Genomic DNA, 25,592 nt, shown 5'->3' on the forward strand with positions numbered 1-25,592 from the left:
AAAACATTATTTCTCTGTAACCTTTCCATTATTTTTCAGTGGCTCTTGCTGTACTCAAATTTATTCTGGGAAAATTATATTTTTCATTGATAAAAAAATATTTTTGACAGTTATGTTTTGACCAATCAAATCTTTGTGATTTCGTAATATTTTGACTAAACAGCTGAGAGCAGGTGCACCAGATTTATGAAATTTATGAATGGAATTACTCATATTATGTGTATTAAGAAATTTCATCAGATACAGGACTAACAGAATACACAGAAAAAGATTAAAGAGAAATAAATAAACACTGCTTGATAGCTGACATGATAATTTAGGTAAGAAAATAATATTCTATTTGCCAGTATTGTAATTACGGCTTTAATTAAGTATGAACTGATTGTCACTGTGTGTATTGGATTGTTGAATGGGACTAGACAACTGTGTATTGCAACTCTTGTTAATTAAATGTATGAAGATAATTGCTGCAAATTATTGTCAGCTGAACGAATTTTCATCCGTCAGAAAATCTGTTATTATTTCTGGAAAGTGTAAAAATTAGTGACATATAATTGATTCTGAGCCAATATTTATTAACATTGTATGTACATGTATTACCTGGATTGAATGAATTAACTTGGACTGTATTTTCCCCAGGAAATTATAATTTAAAAAATTCAATACAATATACATGTGTGCAAAATTGCTTTTGATAATTACTAAATGATTTTTAAATGGTGCAGAATGGTACTAAATGTAAGATATTTATGTCTCCATGGTTCTGACATAGCTGTCATGTCTTTTACTAACACATCCTTCCCAGTTTTATCATCTTTATCTGCAGTCCCAAACAATTTTGAATTTTCAATACAGATATTGCTGGCCTGTATTTTTTTACCAGCTTCAGGCTTTGGACTACTGCATACCTGTCAACTGTCAATATTTGTATGAGTTTTCCCCCAGGAATGATCCAAAATTTAAATATACAAGGAGTAATATTGACCAAAATTTACAATTTAAGATTCAGATATAAATAAATGTAAGAAAAAAGTGTGTATATTGAGTCAGCACATAGAAGTCCATGAAGATTTCAGTTTCACCACAGAAGGTTGGCAGGTATACTATTGGTTTATTGTGAAGACTGCAAATTCATACCTTCAAAACAATTAATGAATTGATTTATAGACTGAAAGCAGTTTGTGGCACTGGTTTTACACTGAACATATGTATAGCTAACATTTCAATGAGGTGTTATCTAACTAATTACATGCAGCCTCAGCATTTGTGTCTATTTCTCTTATTATTCAATTGAATTGCAGATGTAATCATTCCTGTATATGTAACTATAATACAGGACAGGTGGTTCATTGTATTTGTGTATATGTTTGATGTCTGGCTGTCTGCCAGTATCTTGGACAAAGACAAAGACCAGACATGGAAAACAGATATACACAACAAAGAACATAAAGTAACTAAAATCATACATACAAAGTAACAAAGGCAAATGAGCAACTCAGACTGCACTAAAAACTGGGAGCATGGACCATGTGCACTGGTAGGGTAAGCGTCCTCTGCTTTTCTAGAAACACCCGCCGAGTTGCTGAGTAAGTTTCTAAGTAGTTGTGATAATTTGTTGTAGTTGATTACTGATAATGTCATAGTATTTGATAACAAAGGAAATGAACATAAACATGAAATTTACTACAATTTACATCTTACTACATTGATTCGTGAACAGACTCAATCGTAACTGTTACATTGTAATCCTTTATTGTATTTCCACCAACATTTTCTTAGTAGATCCTTAAAAATAAAAAAAAATTTAAAATGAAAAACCCAATGCTATGAGAATAAGATTCATACATGTACTTATATCTTCAAACATTATTCTGAAATTCATGTTTATGTAATCAGATGTGCAAAAACTTGTCAAAAGTATATGTACTGGAAATAATTACATGTAGTCTGATATAACATATTTCCCTGGTGGTATCTGAAAAATGACAAATGGGCCATGATTTATTTTAAAAAAAAATCTCAATATTTTGATTTAAACAAAGACATGAAGGGTTTTTCTTTATGGCAAATGAATGGTCACAAAACCCTAATAATCCAGTTATTATTAAGTAATCAGAAAAAAATGGAGCGGATCTAAAATCTTAAGGTGCCTTTCAGCATGAGTGTTATAAGGCCTGGTCTGTAGTTAACTGTTAGATTTCAATGTTCTATGTTTTTACTTAAATGGGCAGTTTGGAGAAGTTCATTTTTCCGACACAGTCGGTATAGCTTCGCTCTTTACGCTTTGACCTTATGACACTCTTCTGTGGAAACGCAAGTCACGTGATCACAGTTCTTTTTCCCGATTGGCCAAATACTGATAATTTAGTGGCATGTGAAAAATCTGTATCGAAAATTTCGAAATTGTGTTGGAAAAAAAAATTATTGGAACCTTAAAAATTGTGTGCCATGCGTTATTTTCTTAAAAGAATTGTAGAAACTTAGAAGTAGTTTTTCTGCGTCTGCTATCTTTTTGTTAAAGATAGTACTTGTTATTTCTATCTCTTATTTTTAATATTTCCAGAAAATTTCTGCTGTAGAAAATTAAATTGCAAAAAAAAACTATAAAAATGAGTGAGGTAAGTTGGAATACATGTGCTTGTTTATGAAAATAATTCGAAAAATTATGGAAAAGAAATGGTGAACATGTAGAACTAGCCGGCATTAAACATTGTATGCCCTATTTGTATAAAGGGATTTGGGGAAATTATCAAATGGGCCATGATTTATAACAAAAATCTCAAGTCTTTTTCATTTCAAAAAAGTTCAACAAAAACTCCAATAACTTTTGAACTTAAACGATATACATGTACATGCAGTTTGAATAAAGGGATTGCATGTAAATCTGGATAGATTCGTCATCATTCAAATTTTGTACTTGTACATTTTTAACATGAAAATGAAATAAAACATATAGACAATATTTTCTCCTTTCTTTTAACGTGCAACAGTTCTTTCCTTGAAGATTTTAGGAGAATCAAGATATGTGTAATATTATTACCAAACGTAAAATTTAAATATCATACAAAATCCTATCAATTTTATTTGTCAGGTTCAAGTCCCTAAGGATTATCATATTCTGTGAAAATATTTACATTGTGCTTGTCTAGATTGGCCCTATTATCATAGTCAATTATGGATCTATTGCTAAGTTTTGGTTATAATATAAACAGCTATAAAAGTCAATCTTAATAGCCTTTGTAATATAAGGTCAATTAATGCTAGATACATAAATGGAAAACAAGGCATATTATTTAGACCTACAGGTATATGTAGTTTAATGATATCAGTGTTTAAGTAAACAATAAACAAATGCATTAAAGTGAAAGATTTTATTTGGAAAAAAATGCCCTAATGGATTATTCTCTTTTATTCTATACTTTTTTTTTTGTATAATTGATTTTACATGTGATTGTTTTTCAGCAAAGTAGTCTTGTACAAATCAAGGTATATGTACAATGTATATGTATTTTGGTATTGTCTGAAAAATCCATATACATTGTTGCTACATATACTTGTACATTCACTAAATTATGCCACACCAAGCACAGATGCAGAGACTTTGAAAAGGGAAGTTCCAGGCTATTATTTTTTTCTTTTTTTTTACCTCCACATTTTGCGAGAAATTAACAAACCTTCCCACCAAAAGGGGGTTTAATCCCCCAGACCCCTAAAAATACGCAACTGCAGACCCACTCTTTACAATATCTTTTAATTATATTTTTCAAGCCAAAGCACATGTAAATTTAAAAAGGCAATGATCTCAAAGGAATTTAACCAACAACAATAAACTTATGACAGAAAAACATAAGTTATGAAAATAGAATTTAAGTTGTGGTGCATGTACTGAAATATAGTGCCATCTGAATAGAATAACCAAATGAAACTTGAGGGATTTTATAAAGGTTTTCATTTTTCTATGAATTGTTAGCATTTATATTTACCCGATAGGAGATTGGAATATATATGTACAAATGTACATTCATTAGACATGAACATATTTAGATCTGAATTTCTTTGATAGCACTCAAGTCATAAAAATGTTAAGTATTTATTTCTTTTGTTTTTTTTTTCTTTGAGGAGTCTGAAAACAAAAGAAAGATGACTTGTAAGTTTGAAGCTTGGAAAAATTCTGAAAGTACTTCCTTGATATTTTGATATACAAGTACATGACAAGTGAATCTGATTATACATGTATACATATATTTTTATATGTACATGTTTGTGTTTCATATAAGGTCTTTTAATTTTATGAACGTATGTTTTGAGTGATTTTAAAAGAATGTAAAGTTGAATTTAATTGCATTGTGTTTACATAGCTGCAGAATGTACAATCGTATATATACAGATGTATATTTGTACACACCATGAGAACTGATTTGTTCCACATGTTATAGTTTTCCTTTCCTATTTTGTCTACCCTAGACATGACTTTTTATGAGCAACTTGGTGGGTGTTTCTAGAAAAGCAGAGGATGCTTACCCTACCAGTGCACCTGGTCCATGCTCAGAGTTTTTAGTGGAGTCGAGTTGCTCATTTGCTTTTGTTACTTTGTATGTATGATTTAGTTAATCTATGTTCTTTGTTGTGTATGTCTGTTTTCCATGTCTGGCCTTTGTCCCTGGATTACATTCTTCTGATTACCGCTAAAGCCTTGGTTCCCTTGATTACTCTTTCAAGCAGTGAATTAATTCAATTTTGGCAGTATTGCAGGGTTTTTTTTGAAACAATAATATAACAACATCAAACTGCTTTTAAGAAATGTAATAAATTTGTGGTTTTTGTTTTTTTTCTATGTGTCATCACTCTCAATTACAACCGTTTCTGCCAAGAATTGAGTTTAAAATTGGATCGACATGTTTTCCATAGAATTCAGTCACATCTGTATAGAACATTACATAACATTTGATATAAAAAAAGAACAAACTTAAAATATTATATGGTTCAGAATTGATGGCAGTCAGAAATAAATGCAATTTTCATAGTTATTGATTTTTTAAGAATGATACATGTAAGGCATACTGGTATGGTGGATTTACCTTCACAATTGTAAATTTCACTGTGCATTCCATACAAATTATCTCCCTTTGACAAAAGATATATGTAAATATGAAAAGCATGTACATGCAGTTATTTGATAGTGTAGTTGACAAATTACGCATAGAATCTCCTTTAGTAATGAGTGGTTTTAACTATTTCTCCACTCAAGATGGTAAAATTAATTTTGATTTTACCATACGAAGTGCCGCAATAATTTAAATCAAGAATAGGCTCAAGAGAACCATTTTCTCCTATAGAATCTTCAGAAACCTGTGAAAGTGTAAAATGACAGGGAAACTCTCCCAGAAGTTTAATCACCACCTGGTGTTTAAAAAGTCACATGCATTTTTAATCACCAGCTTAGGATAAGAGAAATAAATTGTTAACTCTTTAATGAAGAATTGGTATATAATGATTTTATGTTGCTATATGGTATTTCAGTAAGCAATAAACAAAACTCTTGAATTTTAATTTTTCTGCATAAAAAAAATAGCTTGAAGAAGAAAAGAAAAAAAATCTGCAGGTACACATGTACTTTAATGATGGACCAACAGAATTTAAGGCCTTTATGATAGACCCACCAAGATTAGGGCCCTATTGATACAAGTACTTGTATGTTCTGATTTAAAAATGTTCTTCTAAATGCTTCACTATGAATGGAGAGCTTTAAAAAAAAAAAAAACTGTTGTGGTTTGTCGTATTTTATGATGAATTATGCATCAAATGTAATGTGCCATTTGTGACAAACATTTTCTAGGCTACAGCTACATAAATGTAAATAATGATTTTATTTTTTACAAGTTACATAATACATGTAATTATCTGATGCATATTAGTATTCTTTGTTTATTTAATTTTTCCAGTGGATTTTCCTACTTTGTCAAAGTTCATGTACAGTATGTGTGTAAATTCTTGTGGTTATTGCTTGTAATGTAAGTTTTTTTAAGATGATGTTTTATTATCGTTCAGCTAATAGTTACAATGTAAATGTGAGCATTACATATGTTGGGTGACATTTGATTCTGGTGAAGTCATACTCAGGTCATGTTAAATTCTGGTGAAGTTGTACTCAGGTCATGTTTGATTCTGGTGAAGTCATACTTAGGTCATGTTCGATTCTGGTTGTTGTACTCTGGTCATGTTGGATTCTGGTGAAGTCGTACTCAGGTCATGTTCGATTTTGGTGAAGTCGTACTCAGGTCATTCGTTGATTCTGGTAAAGTAGTACTCATGTCATGTTTGGTTCTGGTGAAGTCATACTCAGGTCATGTTCAATTCTGGTAGTCTTACTCAGGTCATGGATTCTGGTGAAGTTGTACTCAGGTCATATTCGATTCTGGTGAAGTCATACTCAGTATTAAAAAAAAATCTCAATATTTTGATTTATACAAAGACATGAAGGTATTTTTAGCTCACCTGGCAAAAGGCCATGTGAGCTATTGCCATCACTTGGCATCCGTTGTCTTCGTCCGTCGTCGTCATTAACAATTACACAAAATTCTTCTCCTCAGAAACTCCTTCATTTATTTGAACAAAACTTGGTATAAATGTTCTTTGTGGTATCCTGCATAGAACTGATGTGGGGATGTTTGATTCATTGAAAAACATGGCCGCCTTTACTAAAAATAGAACATAGGGGTCAGACAGTAATTTTTCACATATATCTCCAAAACTTAGGTTTAGCTAAATTCTGAAGGGCTAAAGTGTTGAGCATGATGAGATCTATCTCTAACCAAATTTTGGTGTTAATTCGTGAAGCCATGTTGGAGTTATTGCCCTTTTTCAACGATTTTTGCTATTTTTAATGTTATTTCTTTCAAAAATTTTCTCCTCTGGCACTACTTGACCAGTTGAAACCAAACTTGTTATGAATGTTCCTTGGGGTAGCCTGCATAGAACTGGTGTGGGGATTTTTGATTCGTTGAAAAATATGGCCACCATTACTAAAAATAGCACATAGGTTTTTGCATATATCTCGAAAACCGTTAGGTTTAGCTAAATTCTAACACAAGTTAAAGTTTTTAGCATGATGAGATCTATTTGTTATCAAATTTTGGTTATAATCTGTTATGCCATGTTGGAGTTATTGTCCTTTTTCAACGATTTTTGCTATTTTAATGTTATTTCTTTTAAAAAATCTTCTCCTCTGATACTACTTAACCAATTGAAACCAAACTTGGTATGAATGTTCCTTGGGGTATCCTACATAGAATTGGTTTGGGGATTTTTGATCCATCAAAAAACATGGCCACCATTACTAAAAAGAGAACATAGGGGTCAGACAGTAGTTTTTTGCATATATCTCCAAAACCGTTAGGTTTAGGGAAATTCTTTCATTTAGATTAGGATTGAATTGTTGGATAAATAGTAATAAAGACTGAGTAAAGACAGGCAAAAACATTTATAGGGTACTGGTTGAATTTGTAAAAAAAAATATTTTAAGCCCCCCCCCCCCAACAAAATTATACCAATTTTAGAGGAGGGCATATGCCAGGTCCGTCCCCCTATGAATTTGCAACTCGTCTCAAGTGAAATGATCTACTAGTGAATATACATTGTACACTTACATCTAGAAATGTTTTAAAATAGGTAGCATCATTTTATGGTTCAAACTATATGAGATGAGTATCAGGAGTTCAAATTAGTGGTGGTCTGAGGTCCAGGACCTTCTATATCTAACCTTTGAAAATTCATTTACAATTAGTGGTCCAGGCCAGGGGTTCATAAAAATCTTAAATTTATATTTTCCTCAAATCTTCAATTTCAAGTGATTATAATTGGTCAGAATTTTAGTTGAGGAAGGATTTGAGGAAAATCTCAATTTGAGATTCTTTATGAAACCAGTCCCTGGACCATCAACCCTTTCAACTGACACTTTATTATGAAATTTTCATTTTGCTCAAGTGGGCCTGTGATTTAAAACTTGCAAAAATCGAGGTCCAGTTTCATAAAGAATCTCAAGTTGAGATTTTCATCAAATCTTTCCATAATTTAAATTCTGACCAATCAAATCACATTTAAATTGAAGATTTTAGGGAAAACTCAAGGATTTGAGGAAAATCTCAATTTGAGATTTTTTATGAAACCCATGCCAGGATCATCTTTTTAAGGTAAATTTGAACCACCCAGCATTCTTTGGCATCAGTGTAGTATTGAAGCATTTTTTGTGTGTTTTTTTAGTGTGGTATACATATGTACATGCATCTTTGATAGTGTACATGTACATGTACAAAAAATGTAGCTATCCTTCTTAGATGTTTGACTAACCAAAAATGAAAGATAAATAACAGAGTGCTATTAAACAACAAAGCTAAATCGATTTTCTGTCAACTTTTTTGGGACTATATAAAGAGTAATTTTCCCTTGCCTCCATTAAAATTTATTGTGACTGCCATTAGAGCACCATTAAAAAGCCTTTGGGAAAGTGCTCTGTGAAAACAAACAATTAGTTCTGTGCTGTCTTTGACATAGTGTTTTACTAAAAGCTAATTCCAAACCTTTTCACTTGGAGTCACTTGCCTTCCTGCATGTAATGAACAATAATTAGCAGCTGTCAACAGTTAGAGTTGTCCATTATATGCAGTACTGCAGGGAAAAGAGAGTGCCATAGTTACACAGCAGGCACAAGTGGAATTATCTCTAGCAGTTTCAACCTTAAATTTTTTATTTGGTTAAAAATGCTTTGAATTGTTTTATATTTTTTTAAATTATAATGTGATATATAACAAAAAAGAAATTGTTGCAAAATTTGGAATGCTGTAAATGTGTTTCAAAGATAAAAATAGATTGCAATTTATTGTAAAAAAAACACAGAGATTTCTTTTAAATTCACTATCTGCTTATGCTTAAAAAAAACCTGCATTTCAGCTAACCCTACCGATACACATTTTTTGTGCTTACCCTTTTAGTTTTTTTGCCATTTTTTGACCAGCACTTTTTTATTCTTAATGTGTCTCCAAAACAAACCAGAATAGAAAGTTTTGCCTACTTACTGACCCAAGTATTTAAGAACATGCTAGCAGAAACACATGTATATTTTCTTGGCCTTATTTGATAGAGTATGTGTATGATAAGTTAGATTTAATACTTGCCATTGTATCATAAATAACTAAAATTGAAATTTAAAAAAAAATTCTTCCCAACATTTTTTAATATGACATCTTAAAAATTTCTTGAATTAACAGTGAAACTTGTGTTAATAAAACCCTGAAATAAAAAATGAAAATCAGTCTACACTTAATTCTTGTCTACTTGACTATTTACATGAGATACCTGTTGATTGCCTTTGTATCAGTATACCTGCATTTTGAACCTTAGAAAACCAAACACTGTCTAAACCAAACTCTGTCTAAACCAAACCCTCTCTTAACCAAACACATCTAAACCAAGCTCTGTCTAAACCAAACAAATTTTACAGCCCAAAAGAGGCTTGGTTTTTAAAGATTTTACTATATAACTTCTCTTTATTGTTTGGTTTTATACAGCTATTCCATCTTTGATTTTTATTATATTCAGTACGTGACTTTATTTGAGCAATGATAATAAAATTATTATTTCCATTGGAAATTTAGATATAAGGAAGCAATGAAATTTTAATAATCTATTTATGATTAAATAGCACATGTACTTTTTCACCTTACGCTTTTAGAGTTATTTTGTATAACCTGTTGAAAAATTTGAATCATTCTGTAGGTTTAATTTTTAATGAATTCAAATCTAAATATCAGGATTTTGTCCATTATCAAAAAGAAATTTTGTTTGGGATTATCTGAGTTGTGGAGTGCAGACCAATCAACATTAATGAGGTCACAGTACCGAAGCAAGTTATACAAAATAACTCGAAATGTTCAAAGAGGATCAACCAATCAGAAAGCTTCTTACAAATTTCATTAGGGAATGCCTGAGACTTCTTTCTTTTAACCCTTTTTAACTTAATTTGGATCTAGTATAAAAAGCATGTAGAACAATTTTTTGTAAAATTTGGTTACAAAACTTTAGTACCTGTATGCTTTCCTCTGAACTATGAGCAAAAGGAACCTTGTCAAATCTTTAAGAAGGGAATCAACATGAATAATTTATTGTATCCTAGTAGCAATAATTCTAAAGAAAATTGACTTGGCAATCAGATCGAATGATTCTGTCTCCAATTGCTATTTATGATCATGTCCTTATAAAAGAAACTATCAGGATACTTAATGAAAATTTTAACCCTTCAAGTATAATTGTCTTGTTCCAAAAATACAGGGCTTCAAAGAAATAAAATACAGGCATTCTGATTGGGAGGTTGGTTAACCAGACTGTGGCTACGATAGGATTATTTCCATTATGAATGACCTCGGAAACTTGTCTTAGTTTGCTATAAATTAGGATTTGTTTTGCTCTGGTTTTTTTATTGCTCTTTGTTAGGTGAAAAAAACCTTATTATGTATCTTTCTCATGAGATTTTTTTTTTAAAGCAAATATCTATAGGACAATTATTGTCAATATATTTACTTGGATAGAATGAGAGATCTGTTGATGAAGACATTTTATGCATTACTGGACTAGAGTATTTTGTCATATGGAGGACCTCACTTTGTTATATGAGGCAAGTTGAATATTTTGTCATTTTTACAATTTGACTTGATTTATTTTCATCATAATTAAACAAAACTTAAAGATGTGAGCAACATATAATTTTGTTAAAGATACATAACTAGTTAAGATCTGTACTCTAGTATTTCAGGTAATGAGGTTAACTTCCTGTCAGACTGAAATTTGGCTCTCAGTTCTTCTAAGGTCAAAGGTTATATTTGTATTGATTAATATAATGAGGACAATAGTAGTTTTAAAGGTTGATGGTATGTGTATTTGTTCACAAAACTCTGGAGGAAGACAAGTTGTAGCATTAATCTTACTCTGGAACAGTACCAATAAGATAAATTATATTGACTAAGAAGACAACAAGACTTTATGTGGAAAAGACTATAGTTAGGCTGTAGTCACTCTTAACTTACCTTATGAAATCTTTGGTCAAGGCCTAACTCATAGGAAGATGACTTCTTGGTATGGTGCATTATTTACCTATGAGCTTTTCCCTTTTCATTACTATAACCATATATTGGTAGTAATATTGAATTGTTCAAATGCTAATTTTGTAGATTTTGTGAAATTAAGATATTTGCAAATATAATTTAAAAAAAGGATTTTTGCAGTTTAAAATACTATATATTATGAGATCATCATTTGTCTGCTGCTAAAAGGCTTATATCTATTGTTACAACTTATATCTATAGCAGCACCATATTACACAGAGTAATATTGTTAACTTAAGGAGCAAGGTATGGTCTTCCCTTCATTGAATGGCCATTACCTGATGAAATGTCTTAGGTAGTTCACTGGATATTTAACTAAGAGACTTGATCTTATGAAATGATGGGAAGTTTAAATCTCCTTTATCAACCTTATGAAATGATAGAAAGTTTAAATCTCCTTTATCAACCTTATGAAATGATAGGAAGTTTAAATCTCCTTTATCAGCCTTATGAAATGATAGAAAGTTTAAATCTCCTTTGTCAGGTGATTGTCATTTAATCAAGGGCAGATCAACTCAATATCCAGAAGTTTTCTTCGTTACTCGCTGTGATAATATCTTCTGTAAGATTCAAAACTACATTCGATTCTTGTACTGTAGAGGTAACTTCTCATCCATAATAAATTAATAGCCCACTCCATAACCTCAGTTGGTAGAGCAGTGATTTTCCTGCTGTTTTAGGATAGGGGTCCAGAGCCCATGCAGTTGAGAAAAAGAGCATGAAAATTGTGACTTAGGGAAAAAATATATATATACACCTTTTGTCATATACAGGATTTTTATACAGTATTTTATCAGAACTTCTTTTTCAATTGTATTGAGTCTAATTAAGTCTAAGAGGTTACCTCTAGAAAAAAACAATTGTCTGGAGAGAGGCTTTTAATTGTCTGGAGAGAGGCTTTTGTATTTCTTTCAAATATCCATTTTAGTCATATACAAATTATGAGGTGATGGTTTTAGTCACAATTGTGAATTTTTCTGCAGAACAGTGCCGTAAAACCGCCAAATGTTTCTCTTAAATATCATACACGTGTTTGCTTGTATGAAAACGGGAAGTTTACATTAAAAGATGAAATGATTGGTTATCATTGAAATAAATGTAATATTACTTAGTCTCCAAAGCATATTTCTCTTTGGGAATGAGGCCTAAAACCTGAGCAAAAATAACTATTGGTAAGTTGCTAGAGAGCATCAGTTAACAGTGTCCAAGATCTCTGGTTCAACTCCTAGCAGGTACTCTTGTGAATTTTTGCAGTGCACCGTGTTCTGCTGTTAAATTTAATTGTAGGAAATTTATGATATTGTAATTACATTTGCATGTATGTATATATAACTGGTAAGGACAGATGGTGTAGTGATACATGAATTCACACTTGTCCTTTTGCTCCGAATGACCCAAGATTTGTCTCCGAATAATCTTTTGACGTCAATGAAACAATGTAATTTTATATTGTGATGTCATTGATCTTTAAGTTGAAGGAGAATTCAGTAATATAACAATGGGAAAATATATTATTTTCTTCAATGGCATCCACAAGTGTAAATTTGTCTGTTCATAGCAAGAACACCTTCGACCATCATCTGAAACTAATAACATGAAGATTATTGTCTACAAGATATTAAGAATGTCGGGATATAATCCCCCTGTCAAGGAGGTATGACAAAAAATATTCTAGAAAGTCATTGAAGGAATAAAACACCATTTTTAAGATATTGTTAATGATGAAACCAGGCAGATCCTTTGATATTGTTGGTAGAAAGTAAATTTTATCCAACAAATTTTATTGCCTCAATATAATTATAAACTCATAATGATGTCAAAAGGAATCGAAAGTGGATGATTCAAAGTTAATTGAAATCTAAACTAAATTATGAGCTGATTGAAGAGTTATTTGCCTTTATTTTAAAAATTTTAGTATTTATTTTTTTATTCTTATTACAAAACAAGATTCATATCTAAGAAAACGTTAGTCTGTGATCTATACTTGATGAAATCTTTTTGAAAACAAAATCAAGCATATACTACCCATTTTCTTGGTCTTAAGTGGACAGCCTTATAACCCATAGCATATATGGCCAGTTATAATGTCCTAAACAAATTCAAATGCACAGATTTATGGACTTTGTACTGACCTTAAATTTACGTGCAGATCAGAGTTAAATTCTCTGAAGGCAGGGTCATATAAATCACTTCTACAGACTATTTAACAGAATGAACCTTTGAATCACCTTATCAAGTTCAATGTTTAAATGGTTGGAACCTTATTCAGGAAGTCTGCAATTAAATGATTGATTTGGATCAGTTAAAAGACACTATTGGTTGTGTATTAAGGCTAGTATTATTTTTTTTTTTTGCAAACACTTTATGAAGACATCAATTTTTTCTGATTTAATTTGTTCTTCCACATTTTATAACATTCTGTGTGTGTGTTCCTTTTTATACTGTATATATACCTTTGATTTCATCAATTTCCTTGGCTTTTTTGTTGCCTCAGTAAAAGCTTATCTGTTTATTGGGGTACTGCAGGTTTTTTATTTTTTGATTATGTAGTTTTAGTTAACATGAAAAGTTTTTAAAGTTTTAGTTAAAAACAATTGAGTTACTTCTCCGTTTTAAAGTATCTGAGAGTAAAAAGATGATTGCTATAAAAATTTATCATCAATTTGGGAAAAATGTGTCAGAGAAAGTTTCTGTGATTCACCTGTCAAGGCACACAAATCAAGAATACCTCCCTACAGTTCCAAAGTAGAAGATACTGGCTTGATTTATAGTGAGAAATATAGTGAACTTTATGAAATAGAGTTGGTCTTCCCTTGATTGAAAGACCATTACTTGATGAATATTATTAACAGGACGAAGAGGTATAAACTTTCAGGTATTCCATAGGTATTTTAATCTAAGTTTGATATAATTAGAATTTCTTGTCTATTGTTGATTAATTAATTAAGGAAGTTCATCAGGTAATAGTCATTCAGTCAAGGGAAGACCAACTCTATTACCCAAAGTTAACTATGTTACTCGCTGTAAGAATTGTCTAAATTTATTTAAGGATATCAGGACCCAGGTAAAATTTCAGTAGATGTAATTAACTGATGTAAAAAGCTTTTGTAACCTTCTTTACAAAGAGATATAGGTACAGCATACCTATTCATTAGTAAAATGAATCTAAATCTGTAGCATTATAAATGTGGCCGTTTACCCCAGATTTCAGTGAATAAATGTATGTAATTTTAATTAAATTTTGTGGACCAAAATTGTCTTTAAAACATAGTATTGCATGTAAACAATATGGTTTTTTATTGTCATAAGACAACTTTTTTTTGTTACAATTCTGAATGTTAAATTTCTGAATACAAATTATACTGCAATAAACAGTCCTCAATCATGAGTAATTAATGAAACCAAATTTGAGTGGTAATCAAAAGAATATATTCAAGGATAAAGACTGAACATGGAAGAGTAATCAAGGAACCAAGGTTATAGCCATAGTCAAAAGAATGTAATCCAGGGACAAAGACCAGTCATGGAAAACAGACACACACAACAAAGAACATAAAGTAACTTAAATCATACATACAAAGTAACAAAAGCAAATGAGCATTTCGGACTCTACTAAAAACTGGGAACATGGACCAGGTGTAACAGTACGGTAAAACAGACATACACAACAAAGAACATAAAATAACCTAAATGATATATACAAAGAAATAAATGCAAATGAGCAACCCTTACTCTACTGAAAACTGGGAGCATGGACCAGGTGCACCGATAGGGTAAGTGTCCTCTGCTTTTCTAGAAACACCCTACTAGTTGCTCATAAAATGTTACATTAGGGTATCTAGGAAAACTGGGAGCATGGATCAAGTGCACCGATAGGGTAAGTGTTCTCTGCTTCTTATGGTATCTAGGAAAACTGGAATCTTATGTACATGTAAAGGTTCCTTTCATTAATATGATAAAACTTTGAATTATTCAGATTCATGATTACCAGATTCTATAGATCTGTGCCAGTCATAGCCTTGTATTCCCATGATGAATCATTCTTTGGTTTATCATATATACTTTTCCCAATAGAGTCATCATGAGATAATGCTTTACCCAGAAGCTGACTATACCTGTAAGAAAGTTGTTGCTTAGGAAACCTCCCAGAACAAGTTGCATACATGCTGCTGACAAAATGCATCAGAAAATCACTGCATGCTAAACCTGGATTTTTTTTTTAAACTGACAGAAAACTAATATAGCTACGTTATTACATAACATTAAACAAAATCATTACAATATTCATCAATTGTTAGAGATATTTTAGCAGATTGGCGAGTGTGTGATTGATTGATTTATCGGCTGGAATAGAAGCTGACCTTCACCTTAAGATAACGTCTGATTAAGTACATAAACCTAATATGCTTTATGCTTGGACAGATTGAGACTTCTTTCCTGTCAGAAGTGCAGATCTGCAACAAAATGGCTCCCCATATTTTTTTTTTTTTAATGAAATTAGATTGTAGCATTTAAAACAATTAGCATGTATATTTAGAAGTACTTTAAAGAATCTTGATCATCCCGTGATTGCATGGAAGTTTAGTTCTTGATTTTAAGACCAAGCCAATTTAAAGTTTGGTGCTTTGTTTTATGAATCCTACATTTTGATTTGTCCATTTGTGTGTTTATCTATCCACACAATCCTTTGCTTTATGAGAGTAATCAAGGGAACCAAGATTCTAGTGGAAATCAAAAGAATGTAATCCAGGGACAAAGACCAGACATGGAAAACAGACAAACACAACAAAAAACATAAAATAACCAAAATAATACATACCAAGTAACAAAATAAATGAGCAACTCAGACTCCACTAAGAACTGGAAGCATGGACCAGGTGCACCGGTAGGATAAGCATCCTCTTTAAAAACCTTTTAAAAGCAATTGTTTAAATACCAAACCACAAAAAAACTCCAAATATGTTTATATCCATGTATTACAATATATATAGTGAAACCTGTCTAAACCAAATCCTGAATTAAATGAAAACCTGTCTAAACCAGACCCTGAATGGTCTGAAAACCTGTCTAACCAGACCCTGAATTAACTGAAAACCTGTCTAACCAGACATTTTTTGAAGTCTTTCATATCAGTTTTATTGTATTTTAACCTTGGTAAACTGAACCTTTCATATTATGTTTTGGTAGTTCTGATTTTTTTTATCTCTGCTTAAAGAGGGATACAAGCATACAAATATTAACTGGACTGGAACCTTTGCAAGACCATCCAAGTTAGGACTGCTACATGATTCTTTGTTTTAAACTCTTGTTCACACCATCTTTTCTTTAAAAAGATGTAAGATATGATTCCTAACTCCATATTTTTCATGGCTGGATGGTACAGACAGATAGTATTTGTTATGAAGCTGTCTTAGTAAGAATCATGCAAAATCTGAAAAATGTGATACACCCCAAAAAGCCTACATATTTTTATTTTTTTGTAATTATGTTGTTTTATGGGTCTATATTATGAAATGTGTAATTATTCATTAAATCTGCCTGCTCTTGGGAGGAATCAACTTTGAAAATCCAATAGCTTCTATTGTATTTGAGTGTCATTTACAGAGTTATCTCCCTTAATTTGGAACTTAACACATAATAGAAAACCCAGTCAATAAGACTTCCAGATGCAGGTCAATTACAGCCATATATTTAAAATTTGAACAAGTTATTCATGATAAAGATGTTGGGATGTCATGAGGTATTACTCAATAATGAAGATAGAAGTTGACACCTTATAAAGAGTTACTTAGATAAGCCCGAAAGAAGGTGTAAACCACTGCCAAGTATAAATTTTGGAGTACTCATCTTTACAAATTTGACAGCAAGACACTTTATTCCAAAATAAGTTCTCAACAGCATGGAATATTGCAATTTGAATTAGAACATCATTGACATTCACTAAACAGTACTTTCAGAAAGATGTGAAAAAAAAATGCTTTTGCACATAAGTAGTAGTCTTTGTAAGAATTGTGCAAAATCTATATGTGGTACACCCCAAAAAATGCTACATATTTTTATTTTTGTAATTAAGTTGTTTTATGTGTCTATGTTATGAAATGTGTAATTTTTCATTAAAATCTGCCTGCTCTTAAGAGATAATCAAAATTGAAAATCCAATAGATTCTATTGTATTTGAGTGTCATTTACAGAGTTATCTCCCTTATTTTGGAAATCTACCTTTCATTCTATGTAATTTTTTTCTCCTAAGAACACGGGTTATATGAAAAACTGAATGTTAATTTCTGTTTACTATGCCAATTCAAACAAAAAATATGTAGGCTTTTTACCCATGAATCACATTTTGCATGATTCTTAGCTGGAGTGCTACTTGTATTCATTGATTTTGAGTCACATGTCTTGCATAGAAAGACAAAGATTACAGTTGTTATTGAATTATTGAATCAGAGGAGCAGTATTTAAAGTTCCTGAAATGTTTTAATTTGTTTATTTAATGAATTTTATTGTAGATGTTCACAAATCAATAGGCCCCAACTCCTGGTCCATGACATGTGCTAATGTGTGACTAGCTCTAGAATTCATGACATTTTGAAAATTCTTGATGAGTAATTCAAGGGCCATTACTTTTGACATCTTGGGACTACTTCGTGGGTCATAGGATCAGTTCCCTGAGGTCAAGGACATGTACTGGAATATTGCAGATTTACGTTGGGCATTCTGTAACTCCCTTTGGAAAACACTTTTGGTTCAGGGAGGCTCTAGAGTTGGAAAACCCTTTCATTTTGTTGGATTTAATTGAACAATTTGAAAATTTTGTGTGTACCGGTATTTTTAGGAAAACTAACAAATACTGCAAATAGTTTAGATCGCCACTTTTTAAAATCTCTGAATCTGTGACCTCTGTTGTTTTACACAACTTTAACACAATAATCTGTCGTTTTACGTCTCAATGAAAATTGTTGTATAAGATGTTCAAAGATGTTTAGGAAAAAAACATTCAAAGTTTACATGACAACATAATACAGGGTCAGTACAATGTCTGCCATGTATGCCCTTTTCACTTAAATAGTCTGATTAATAGGATGTTGTACAAGCTTTTATGAAAGAGTTCAGAATGATAATTGGGCCAATTTGTAGTCCCGATAGTGTTCAACTGAATAGGTAAAATTTGAAGTTTATATCTCTTATGCCAGCAGACAGATGAAGTACATATATCTGATATGCCTTTATTAACCATCTCAAGTGACTTGTAGTTGACCTTTGAATCTGAAGACAAGTGCAAGTTATTATAGTCAACATCTTTACTTAAGTACCTATATGCATGTGGAAATTGAAGTGCACTATTCTGAAAATTCGGTAGGTCTTGCCTTTGAAAACAAAAAAACATATACTTTTTTTTATTAGTTTAAACGCTTTTTATTGTAGAGTATACATTTTCAAATTGATTCAATTTTGTAAAGAGGCATGTGTAATTGTAAATTAATTGAATTAAACTTTCTCCACAATACAATTCTGGTCATGAATAAAATGTCTATATTGGAACAATCCAAATTTTTAATAGATATATTCAAGTACAGGTAGGTTTTGAAATGTCTGAAATATATATATTTTGAATTATTGTTGTTGATATAAAAAAAATGGTTGTTGATGCTTTAAACATCACTGTATGTCCTTATAAGAGTTATTTGTACTTAGACTAAAAATGATATACTTCCTGTTCCTGTTTAAAGATTTATAAACCTGAATATTTTTTTTGCTGGCTGGAAAAAAGCTGTGAAATCTATCAAAACCAAACATGAGAATTTTTTTAAAATTAACACTTTTTAAGTAGCACTCCAGTTAAGAATCATGCAAAATGTGATTCATGGATAAAAAGCCAACATATTTTAATTTTTGATATTTTGTTTGAATTGCCATAATAAACAGAAATAGATATTCAGTTTTTCAGGTAACCCATGCTCTTAGGAGATAAATATTATATAGAATGCACTGTAGATTTCAAAATTAAGGGAGATAACTCTGTAAATGACACTCAAATACAATAGAATATATTTTCAATGTTGATTATCTCCTAAGAGAGGCAGATTTGAATGAATAATTACACATTTCATAGTATAGACCCATATAACGACTTCATTACAAAAATAAAAAATATGTAGCATTTTTTGGATGTATCACATTTTTCAGATTTTGCATGATTCTTACAAAGACAGCTACTTAACACTTTTTAAAGTCTCTGAAAGTTTCCTTGTTTGTTGCTATGGTATATCAAGTCACGATCAGATATAGTGTTTTTTTTATATATTGGTATTGTCCCATGTTTTATTGTATATTTATCTTAACTTAATTTGTCTTTTTTTTATTCGGAAGTGTGAATTGTTAATTTATGTTGGGGAGCTGCATTATTGTTGCTTGACTATAACTGGATTTTACACTCACTCTCAGTATGACAGTTGTTGCTAGTGGTGCCAGACAAACTAACTCTTCCAGAGCACCTGATGTCACTTCCGTGTTTTTGAAGGAGTTCTTATTGCTAGTGCTTTAGTTTTTTGTATTACGTCTTGTCTTCTTTATGTTCAGTTTTTTTATACCCAAGCAATTCCATTGTGTATGTAGATCATCTTTGTTTCCCATTTTCACGTTCTGGCCATGTTTTGGGATTTTGACAAATTTGAATTGTTCACTTTAAATTGTCCAATTTGAATTGTTCGTGCTTTAGTATTGTTTTGCAGATATTTATATCAATCAAAATGTATTTTGAAACTTGGTAAATCAAGCACATGTCTGAACCAACCAATTTGAAATTCGAAAAAGGGAGAGTGGTTTAGACATGTTTCATTGTATTTGTTTTGAAACTTAATAAGGTAACAAATGTATGCATGATGTTTGACCTTTCATTACGATAAGAAGTATTTATCTTTTTTTTATCCAGTCTATTTTCATTCATTGTGACTACATGTATCTTACATAATAAAATATTTATGAACTACCGGTAGTAACCTTCAAATTTAATCGGATATACTGATACATGTAGGAGTTCATATTTGGTCAAAATTATTATTAATCAGGATTTTGTGTTACGAAATTCTTATGTAAATTTAGATAGTAAATAATCAATAGAGGGACAGTTTATATTGAAAACAAAGGTAAATTTATGTAAAGGAGAGATAACTCATAGGTATTGGCATGATTTATTGGTTATTTATAGAGTTCCTGCATTATTAAATTAATTGAATATCTAATAAAGATGTGTTTGAGATTTTAATAGCTTTTAATTGGTTCTGAAAACTTGATAATCAAAATGTGGATACCTAATTTGCTCAACTGAAAAATCAGCTGAAACTTACAGATAAATATGATTTTCTTTTTACCCATAATCTGCTTACCTGTTTAAGCTTTTAGTTTGTTTTTCAGGTTACACCAATTTCTGTACCTACCATTTTTTGAAAATGCAGAAAAAGACACAATGGTTTAGAAACAGAAATTTATAAAGGGGGTTCTGATTTTAACATTTATATAAAAAGGGGTTCAAACCCCAAGACCCCCCCAAGGGGATCCCTGGAAGCAACTCACACATCATGAATAGTAACTATACGATAAGATCATGATATTGAGAAGAATGTCTGTGTAAAAGGACAGGAATCACCCTTACACATTTTAGGTGCAAATTTCATCTTTTATTAGTATGGGTAAGAACTTAAATAAAGGAAATCTCTGCATGTAATGACTTTTGAAAGAATTTTTTGAACTTTTTATGTATGTTCAGATAAAAATTCCTGTACTAGCCTAGAATTAAAGTTATGTACACTGTGGGATCACAATTTTATTTACTCTGATGTTCGTAAATCTCAGTATAAACTGTTTCCGAACTACGAATGCCCTTTCTTAAGTATTGAATTAACAAAACGTCAGGTACCCAGCATACCTATGCCAGTAGAAATAGTTTACAACAGAGGAATTCTGTGTTATCTTAGATTTACCCATTCTGTAACTATTATTAGAAAAAATTGATCAAAAGTGATAATTCACAGATCTAAACAAAAGCATATCTTTGATTAAACAAGTTAGCAATTGCATATTTTGTGATATAATACAATATAGGTGAACAATTTACATACTGTTGATAAAACAATATTGAACCAGATCTCATATCAGGTAAGGTGTAAGAACATGTAAACTGGATTTTTGAACAACATAATTAGCTGGTTACATATGTATCATAGAACGATTTCCTAGTTCAGAACAAGGTAAGGGAAGTGATATTGTTGTAATAGATTATGACATAAAGTAATCATTTCCTTTTGGTTGTAAAGTAGAACTCAAATTTAGGTGACTGATGTTTTTTGTATTTGTGAAATGAAATAGCCTAGTAATTGGCTTTATATACTAGTTACAATTACATGTATATATTGCAATACCTTTTGGATTAATTAAAGAGAGGAAACACAACCTTAGAGAATTATTTTATTTTTCTATTCACTTGAATTACATGTATATTATGTAAACATCATGAAAGTACTATTGTTTGTGGGGTACTAATTTTCGTGGTTTTCTTGGTTGAGCCTGACCACAAAACTTGGTTCCCATTGAAATGGAGATTCTCATCGATGTGTTTACTGAATACCTCAATACCACTAAGTAAAGAATCCATGAACTTGTTTATCTTCCCTTATCTACAAAAATTGGTATCCACAAATTAAAGTACTTTCACAGTAATATAAAGATGAAAATTTTTGTAAACTATTAAAATTGATGAAAATTTTTGTTATTTGTTAAATTGGTGATTATTATTTAAATAGATTTGACCGTACTGCTGCTTTGTCATTTTATATTTTTTTTCAGGAAATGGCTCATACCTTAACAATTTTCTGGTATTACAATATATCCTGTCAAAACTCCAAATAATCCCAAAACCTGTCTTTACCAGACACTTTTTAAAGTACCTTTTTATCATTTTAAATTTATTTTGAACCTAAGTAAACTGAACATCTGTCTCAACTGAACCAGTTTTGAAGTCCAAAAGGGGTTCAGTTATACTGTGTAAGTACTATTGTTTAATTTTTCATGGCTTTCATGGATAGACCAAACCATGGAATTTTGTTCCCTACGAAAAGATTTCCATTGATGTGTATACTGAAAACCACAAAACCATGAATTCAAGAATCCACAAACTTGTGTTTCTTCCTTAATCCATGAAAATTGGTGTCCACAAATTAAAGAGCTTTCACAGTACACTGTAATTGATAAAATTTTACATGCTTGGTTTCTTTTTTTTTTTTTTTTTGTAATATTTTAGTTACTCTAAATCTTTGTCATAGCTACAATATCATTAGAGAAAACTCTGTAATACTGAAAATTCAATGGTTTTAACTGCTATGATAGTGTTCTAACAGATAAACACATTGCAATAATTGCTAAGTGTATATTGCATAACTGATGAAGTTCCTTCCCAAAGTTTTCATGCACTGTAGATCAGAGAAATTATACTTATTTTTTCATCAAATTATGTAACTACTTTGTAAAGGTAGGTTTTAATATTTGCATGTCATAAAACCAATAATTCAAAATTTGAATTAAATTAAGTATTTGTTATTGAAATTTAGATTTTTAGGTATGCATTTCTCATATGTATGCACCAAAGATGTAAGATTATTTATATTGTTATTTATATTGAATATTGACTTTTATACCTCGGTAGTTTGTAACTATTTAAATTTGCATTGGTGCACTAAATGTAATGTAACATTGTGACTTTTAAGATTGAATCAAAGTAGGATCAAACCTATTTATAAACTTGTTAGTTATTGCTTAGGAAATGTACCTTTGTGAACTAGATTTTGGATACATTTTTAAGAGACTTATTGCATAGGCCAAAGATAAGTGAATATAAATTTATATCTATATATCATTATATGGTTATTTTGGGCCATATGTTGTAGGTATGATATTATTTTAATTTCAATAGTGAGTTTGGATAAAACTTTCAGAAGATATGATAAAACTTACATTTCTTAATGTCCAGTTTAGAAATATGGTAGTTGAATTCAACACATTCCAAGGACCGATTCTGTATTTCAAGTTGTAATATGCCACTTACTCTGTTTTCTGAAATAAGACACACTGCAGCCCTTAGCGGAAGAGTTCTTGGGTTATAATGCCCCTCTTTTAGAAGCAATATGTTGAATTAATACAGTATAAGAGTTTTACTCCCCTTTTGCACCCCCCTTAAATATTTATGACTGTGGGTCTAATTAGCGAATATCTTTTTTATTGTGGCCTTAAATGATGCATTGTATCTCTGATTACCTTTAGTGTCTGATTTCATCAGATTTGTTGAAGATCATGATGTTAAGGTATGGAAAGCTGAGATGGGATGCAATTAGGGTTTTATCTCCTGTTATTTCATGCCTCATCTCAGGTTAATTGCAAAGGCATTTTATTTCACCTGTATATAAATCAAGGTACATGTATAGATCAATTAGACAATAATACCTGGTTTAAGAAAAGTGACCATTTAAGGTAATAATAAGTACTTGTATACAACAAAGGTAAATTTTTCATCCTAACTTTATCTTGACATTGAAATTTGATAGTGGGATTGCTTCAAAGTAAAGATGTTTTAGTTTTAGATATATTTGAAACCACATGGTGGGGTCAATTTGATATCATATTTATTTTTAATTTTGCTCTACTTGTTTTCTTTCTTCAGTTAGTTTTGAGTACTTCTCTGTCTAAGAACCAGGCAAAATGTGTATAAGGTGTAACAAATGAAGAAAAAAACACAGAGATTTATTGCATTATCTAAGTATTTATACCTCATTATCCCAAGAAATAACCTTCAAAGTGCTTGTAACATTTGCTTTTTTTAGATATTGATAGATCAAATTTACTGGTATGGTAACATAGTGGGGACATTTTCCTGCACTTCTTTCTATATAAATCGGTAAAATATCTATGCACAGTTTGGTTGTTTTCTAGAAGTATTGAATATATTTGAGGCACCAACAAAAAATGTGAAAAATGATGTGCCACCCTTTACCGGATTCTTTGTCAGAGGAGTATTTTAGTTGTATGTTTTGTTTATATGTTGTTTCTTGCTAGTTGGAAAGTAGCTTTCTATGTATTTAGCTAATCTACTTCTTTCTTGGTGTTGAGATATCCTGTTGTAGTACATATAGTTCAAATCCATTTATTGGTAAGTTCTCTGCGAAATAATGATTAGTCAATAATACATTTGGAAAAATGTGTAAAATTACATCATTGAGACAACATAACTTGAAGAGTATGTCTTCATAAATTTTAATTTTTTCCAAGGTAAATATTTTACTGATATGTTGTATTTTAATTTTTTTCATGCATCAATAATTTTTTAATGTTTTTGGAATTTAGTTGATTTGTACGATTGCAATGCTGTTAAATGGGGTTCTTCATATTTATTTAGTAGAGATTGTCAGAAATTGTGGTTTTTAATATAGTTATTAGTCTGTTAATTGCACTCAGGACAGTTACTTATCTCAACTTAGGCAATTCTATTTTGTTATTTTTGTGTGTCTGTTTTCCCTGTCTGGTTTTCGTTCTTTTGATTTCTGCTAGAATCTTGGTTCCCTTGGTTGCTCTTTCATTCTGTTGATTAGGGATCTTTAATTATTTTGAGTAGAGTGTTTGTCTTTTAAGGATGTTTTTCATCATTTTTCCAATTTTTCATTTTCAAAGTCACACAAGGACAAATTTTGAGGATGGGGTGTATAATGTACTTTAAAATGGGTGGTAGTTATAAAGGTTTTTTTGTCATTTCAGGTGATATCTCTAGTCAGCCATGGGGGCAGAAGAAAGTAAAGGGCTTAACTATGGGCTGATGGGCCCTAGTGCTGTAGTGGCCAACATGAATCGCCAGGCCCAAGCTGCCAGACCATGGTCTCTTTTACACATGTGTTCAGTGGACCAGTGGAAATCAGGACATGCAGGTTTGTTAATGTTGGTTACCATGACAATGGACCAAAACCTTTTATTGTATTCAATGTTGTTGATTCCTTGTGTTTTCGTTACAGTACACCCCAGCTTTGTTGGGGGTATATAGTGTTAAAGTTTTCCAGTTGGTCTGTCCACCAGTCCATCCACAATTTTTTCTTTAACAGTTTTCTCTGCAACTACTTACCACAGCCACTTGATATTTTAATAGAAGTTTTATATATGTATGCCACAGTTTCAGTTTCAATTTCAAACTTGAGCAACATCAACTTCTTGTTTTCAGATGTTTTTTTTTGTATTTTGACCATACAATTTTTTTAGCCTGTTTTCTCTGCAACCATTTAATCAGGGATGTCAGTAGGGACTACTACTAGCTCATCTTTTGATGGCTACTCTATTTTCAAAAATGGTTGAATTCTTGCAAAATTTTTATCAGACTACCTGCTAATTTTTCTTCTTTTCCTACTTCTT

General features: G+C 31.1%; 1 protein-coding gene across 4 annotated transcripts in view; it reads left to right on the plus strand.

Annotated features, from left to right (window-relative positions):
• Positions 1 to 140: 140 nt before the first annotated feature.
• The window catches only part of LOC148620196 (uncharacterized), a 40,196-nt gene continuing 14,744 nt past the window's right edge, over positions 141 to 25,592 (plus strand). The window contains exons 1-2 of one of the 4 annotated variants that reach the window (XM_088580876.1): positions 141 to 320; positions 24,951 to 25,117. In XM_088580876.1, coding sequence (XP_088437002.1) covers positions 24,970 to 25,117 — 148 coding nt within the window. In that variant the 5' untranslated portion in view covers positions 141 to 320; positions 24,951 to 24,969. Of the gene's footprint in view, positions 321 to 18,468; positions 18,510 to 21,176; positions 21,401 to 24,950; positions 25,118 to 25,592 lie in introns of those variants that run through there. The other 3 variants (XM_088580879.1, XM_088580880.1, XM_088580878.1) reach the window with 3 other exon arrangements.

This window comes from Perna viridis, chromosome 4 (assembly GCF_037379345.1).
Source record: "Perna viridis isolate PV_CMFRI_1.1 ecotype Kerala chromosome 4, ASM3737934v1, whole genome shotgun sequence".
Taxonomy (NCBI): Eukaryota; Metazoa; Mollusca; class Bivalvia; order Mytilida; family Mytilidae; genus Perna; species Perna viridis.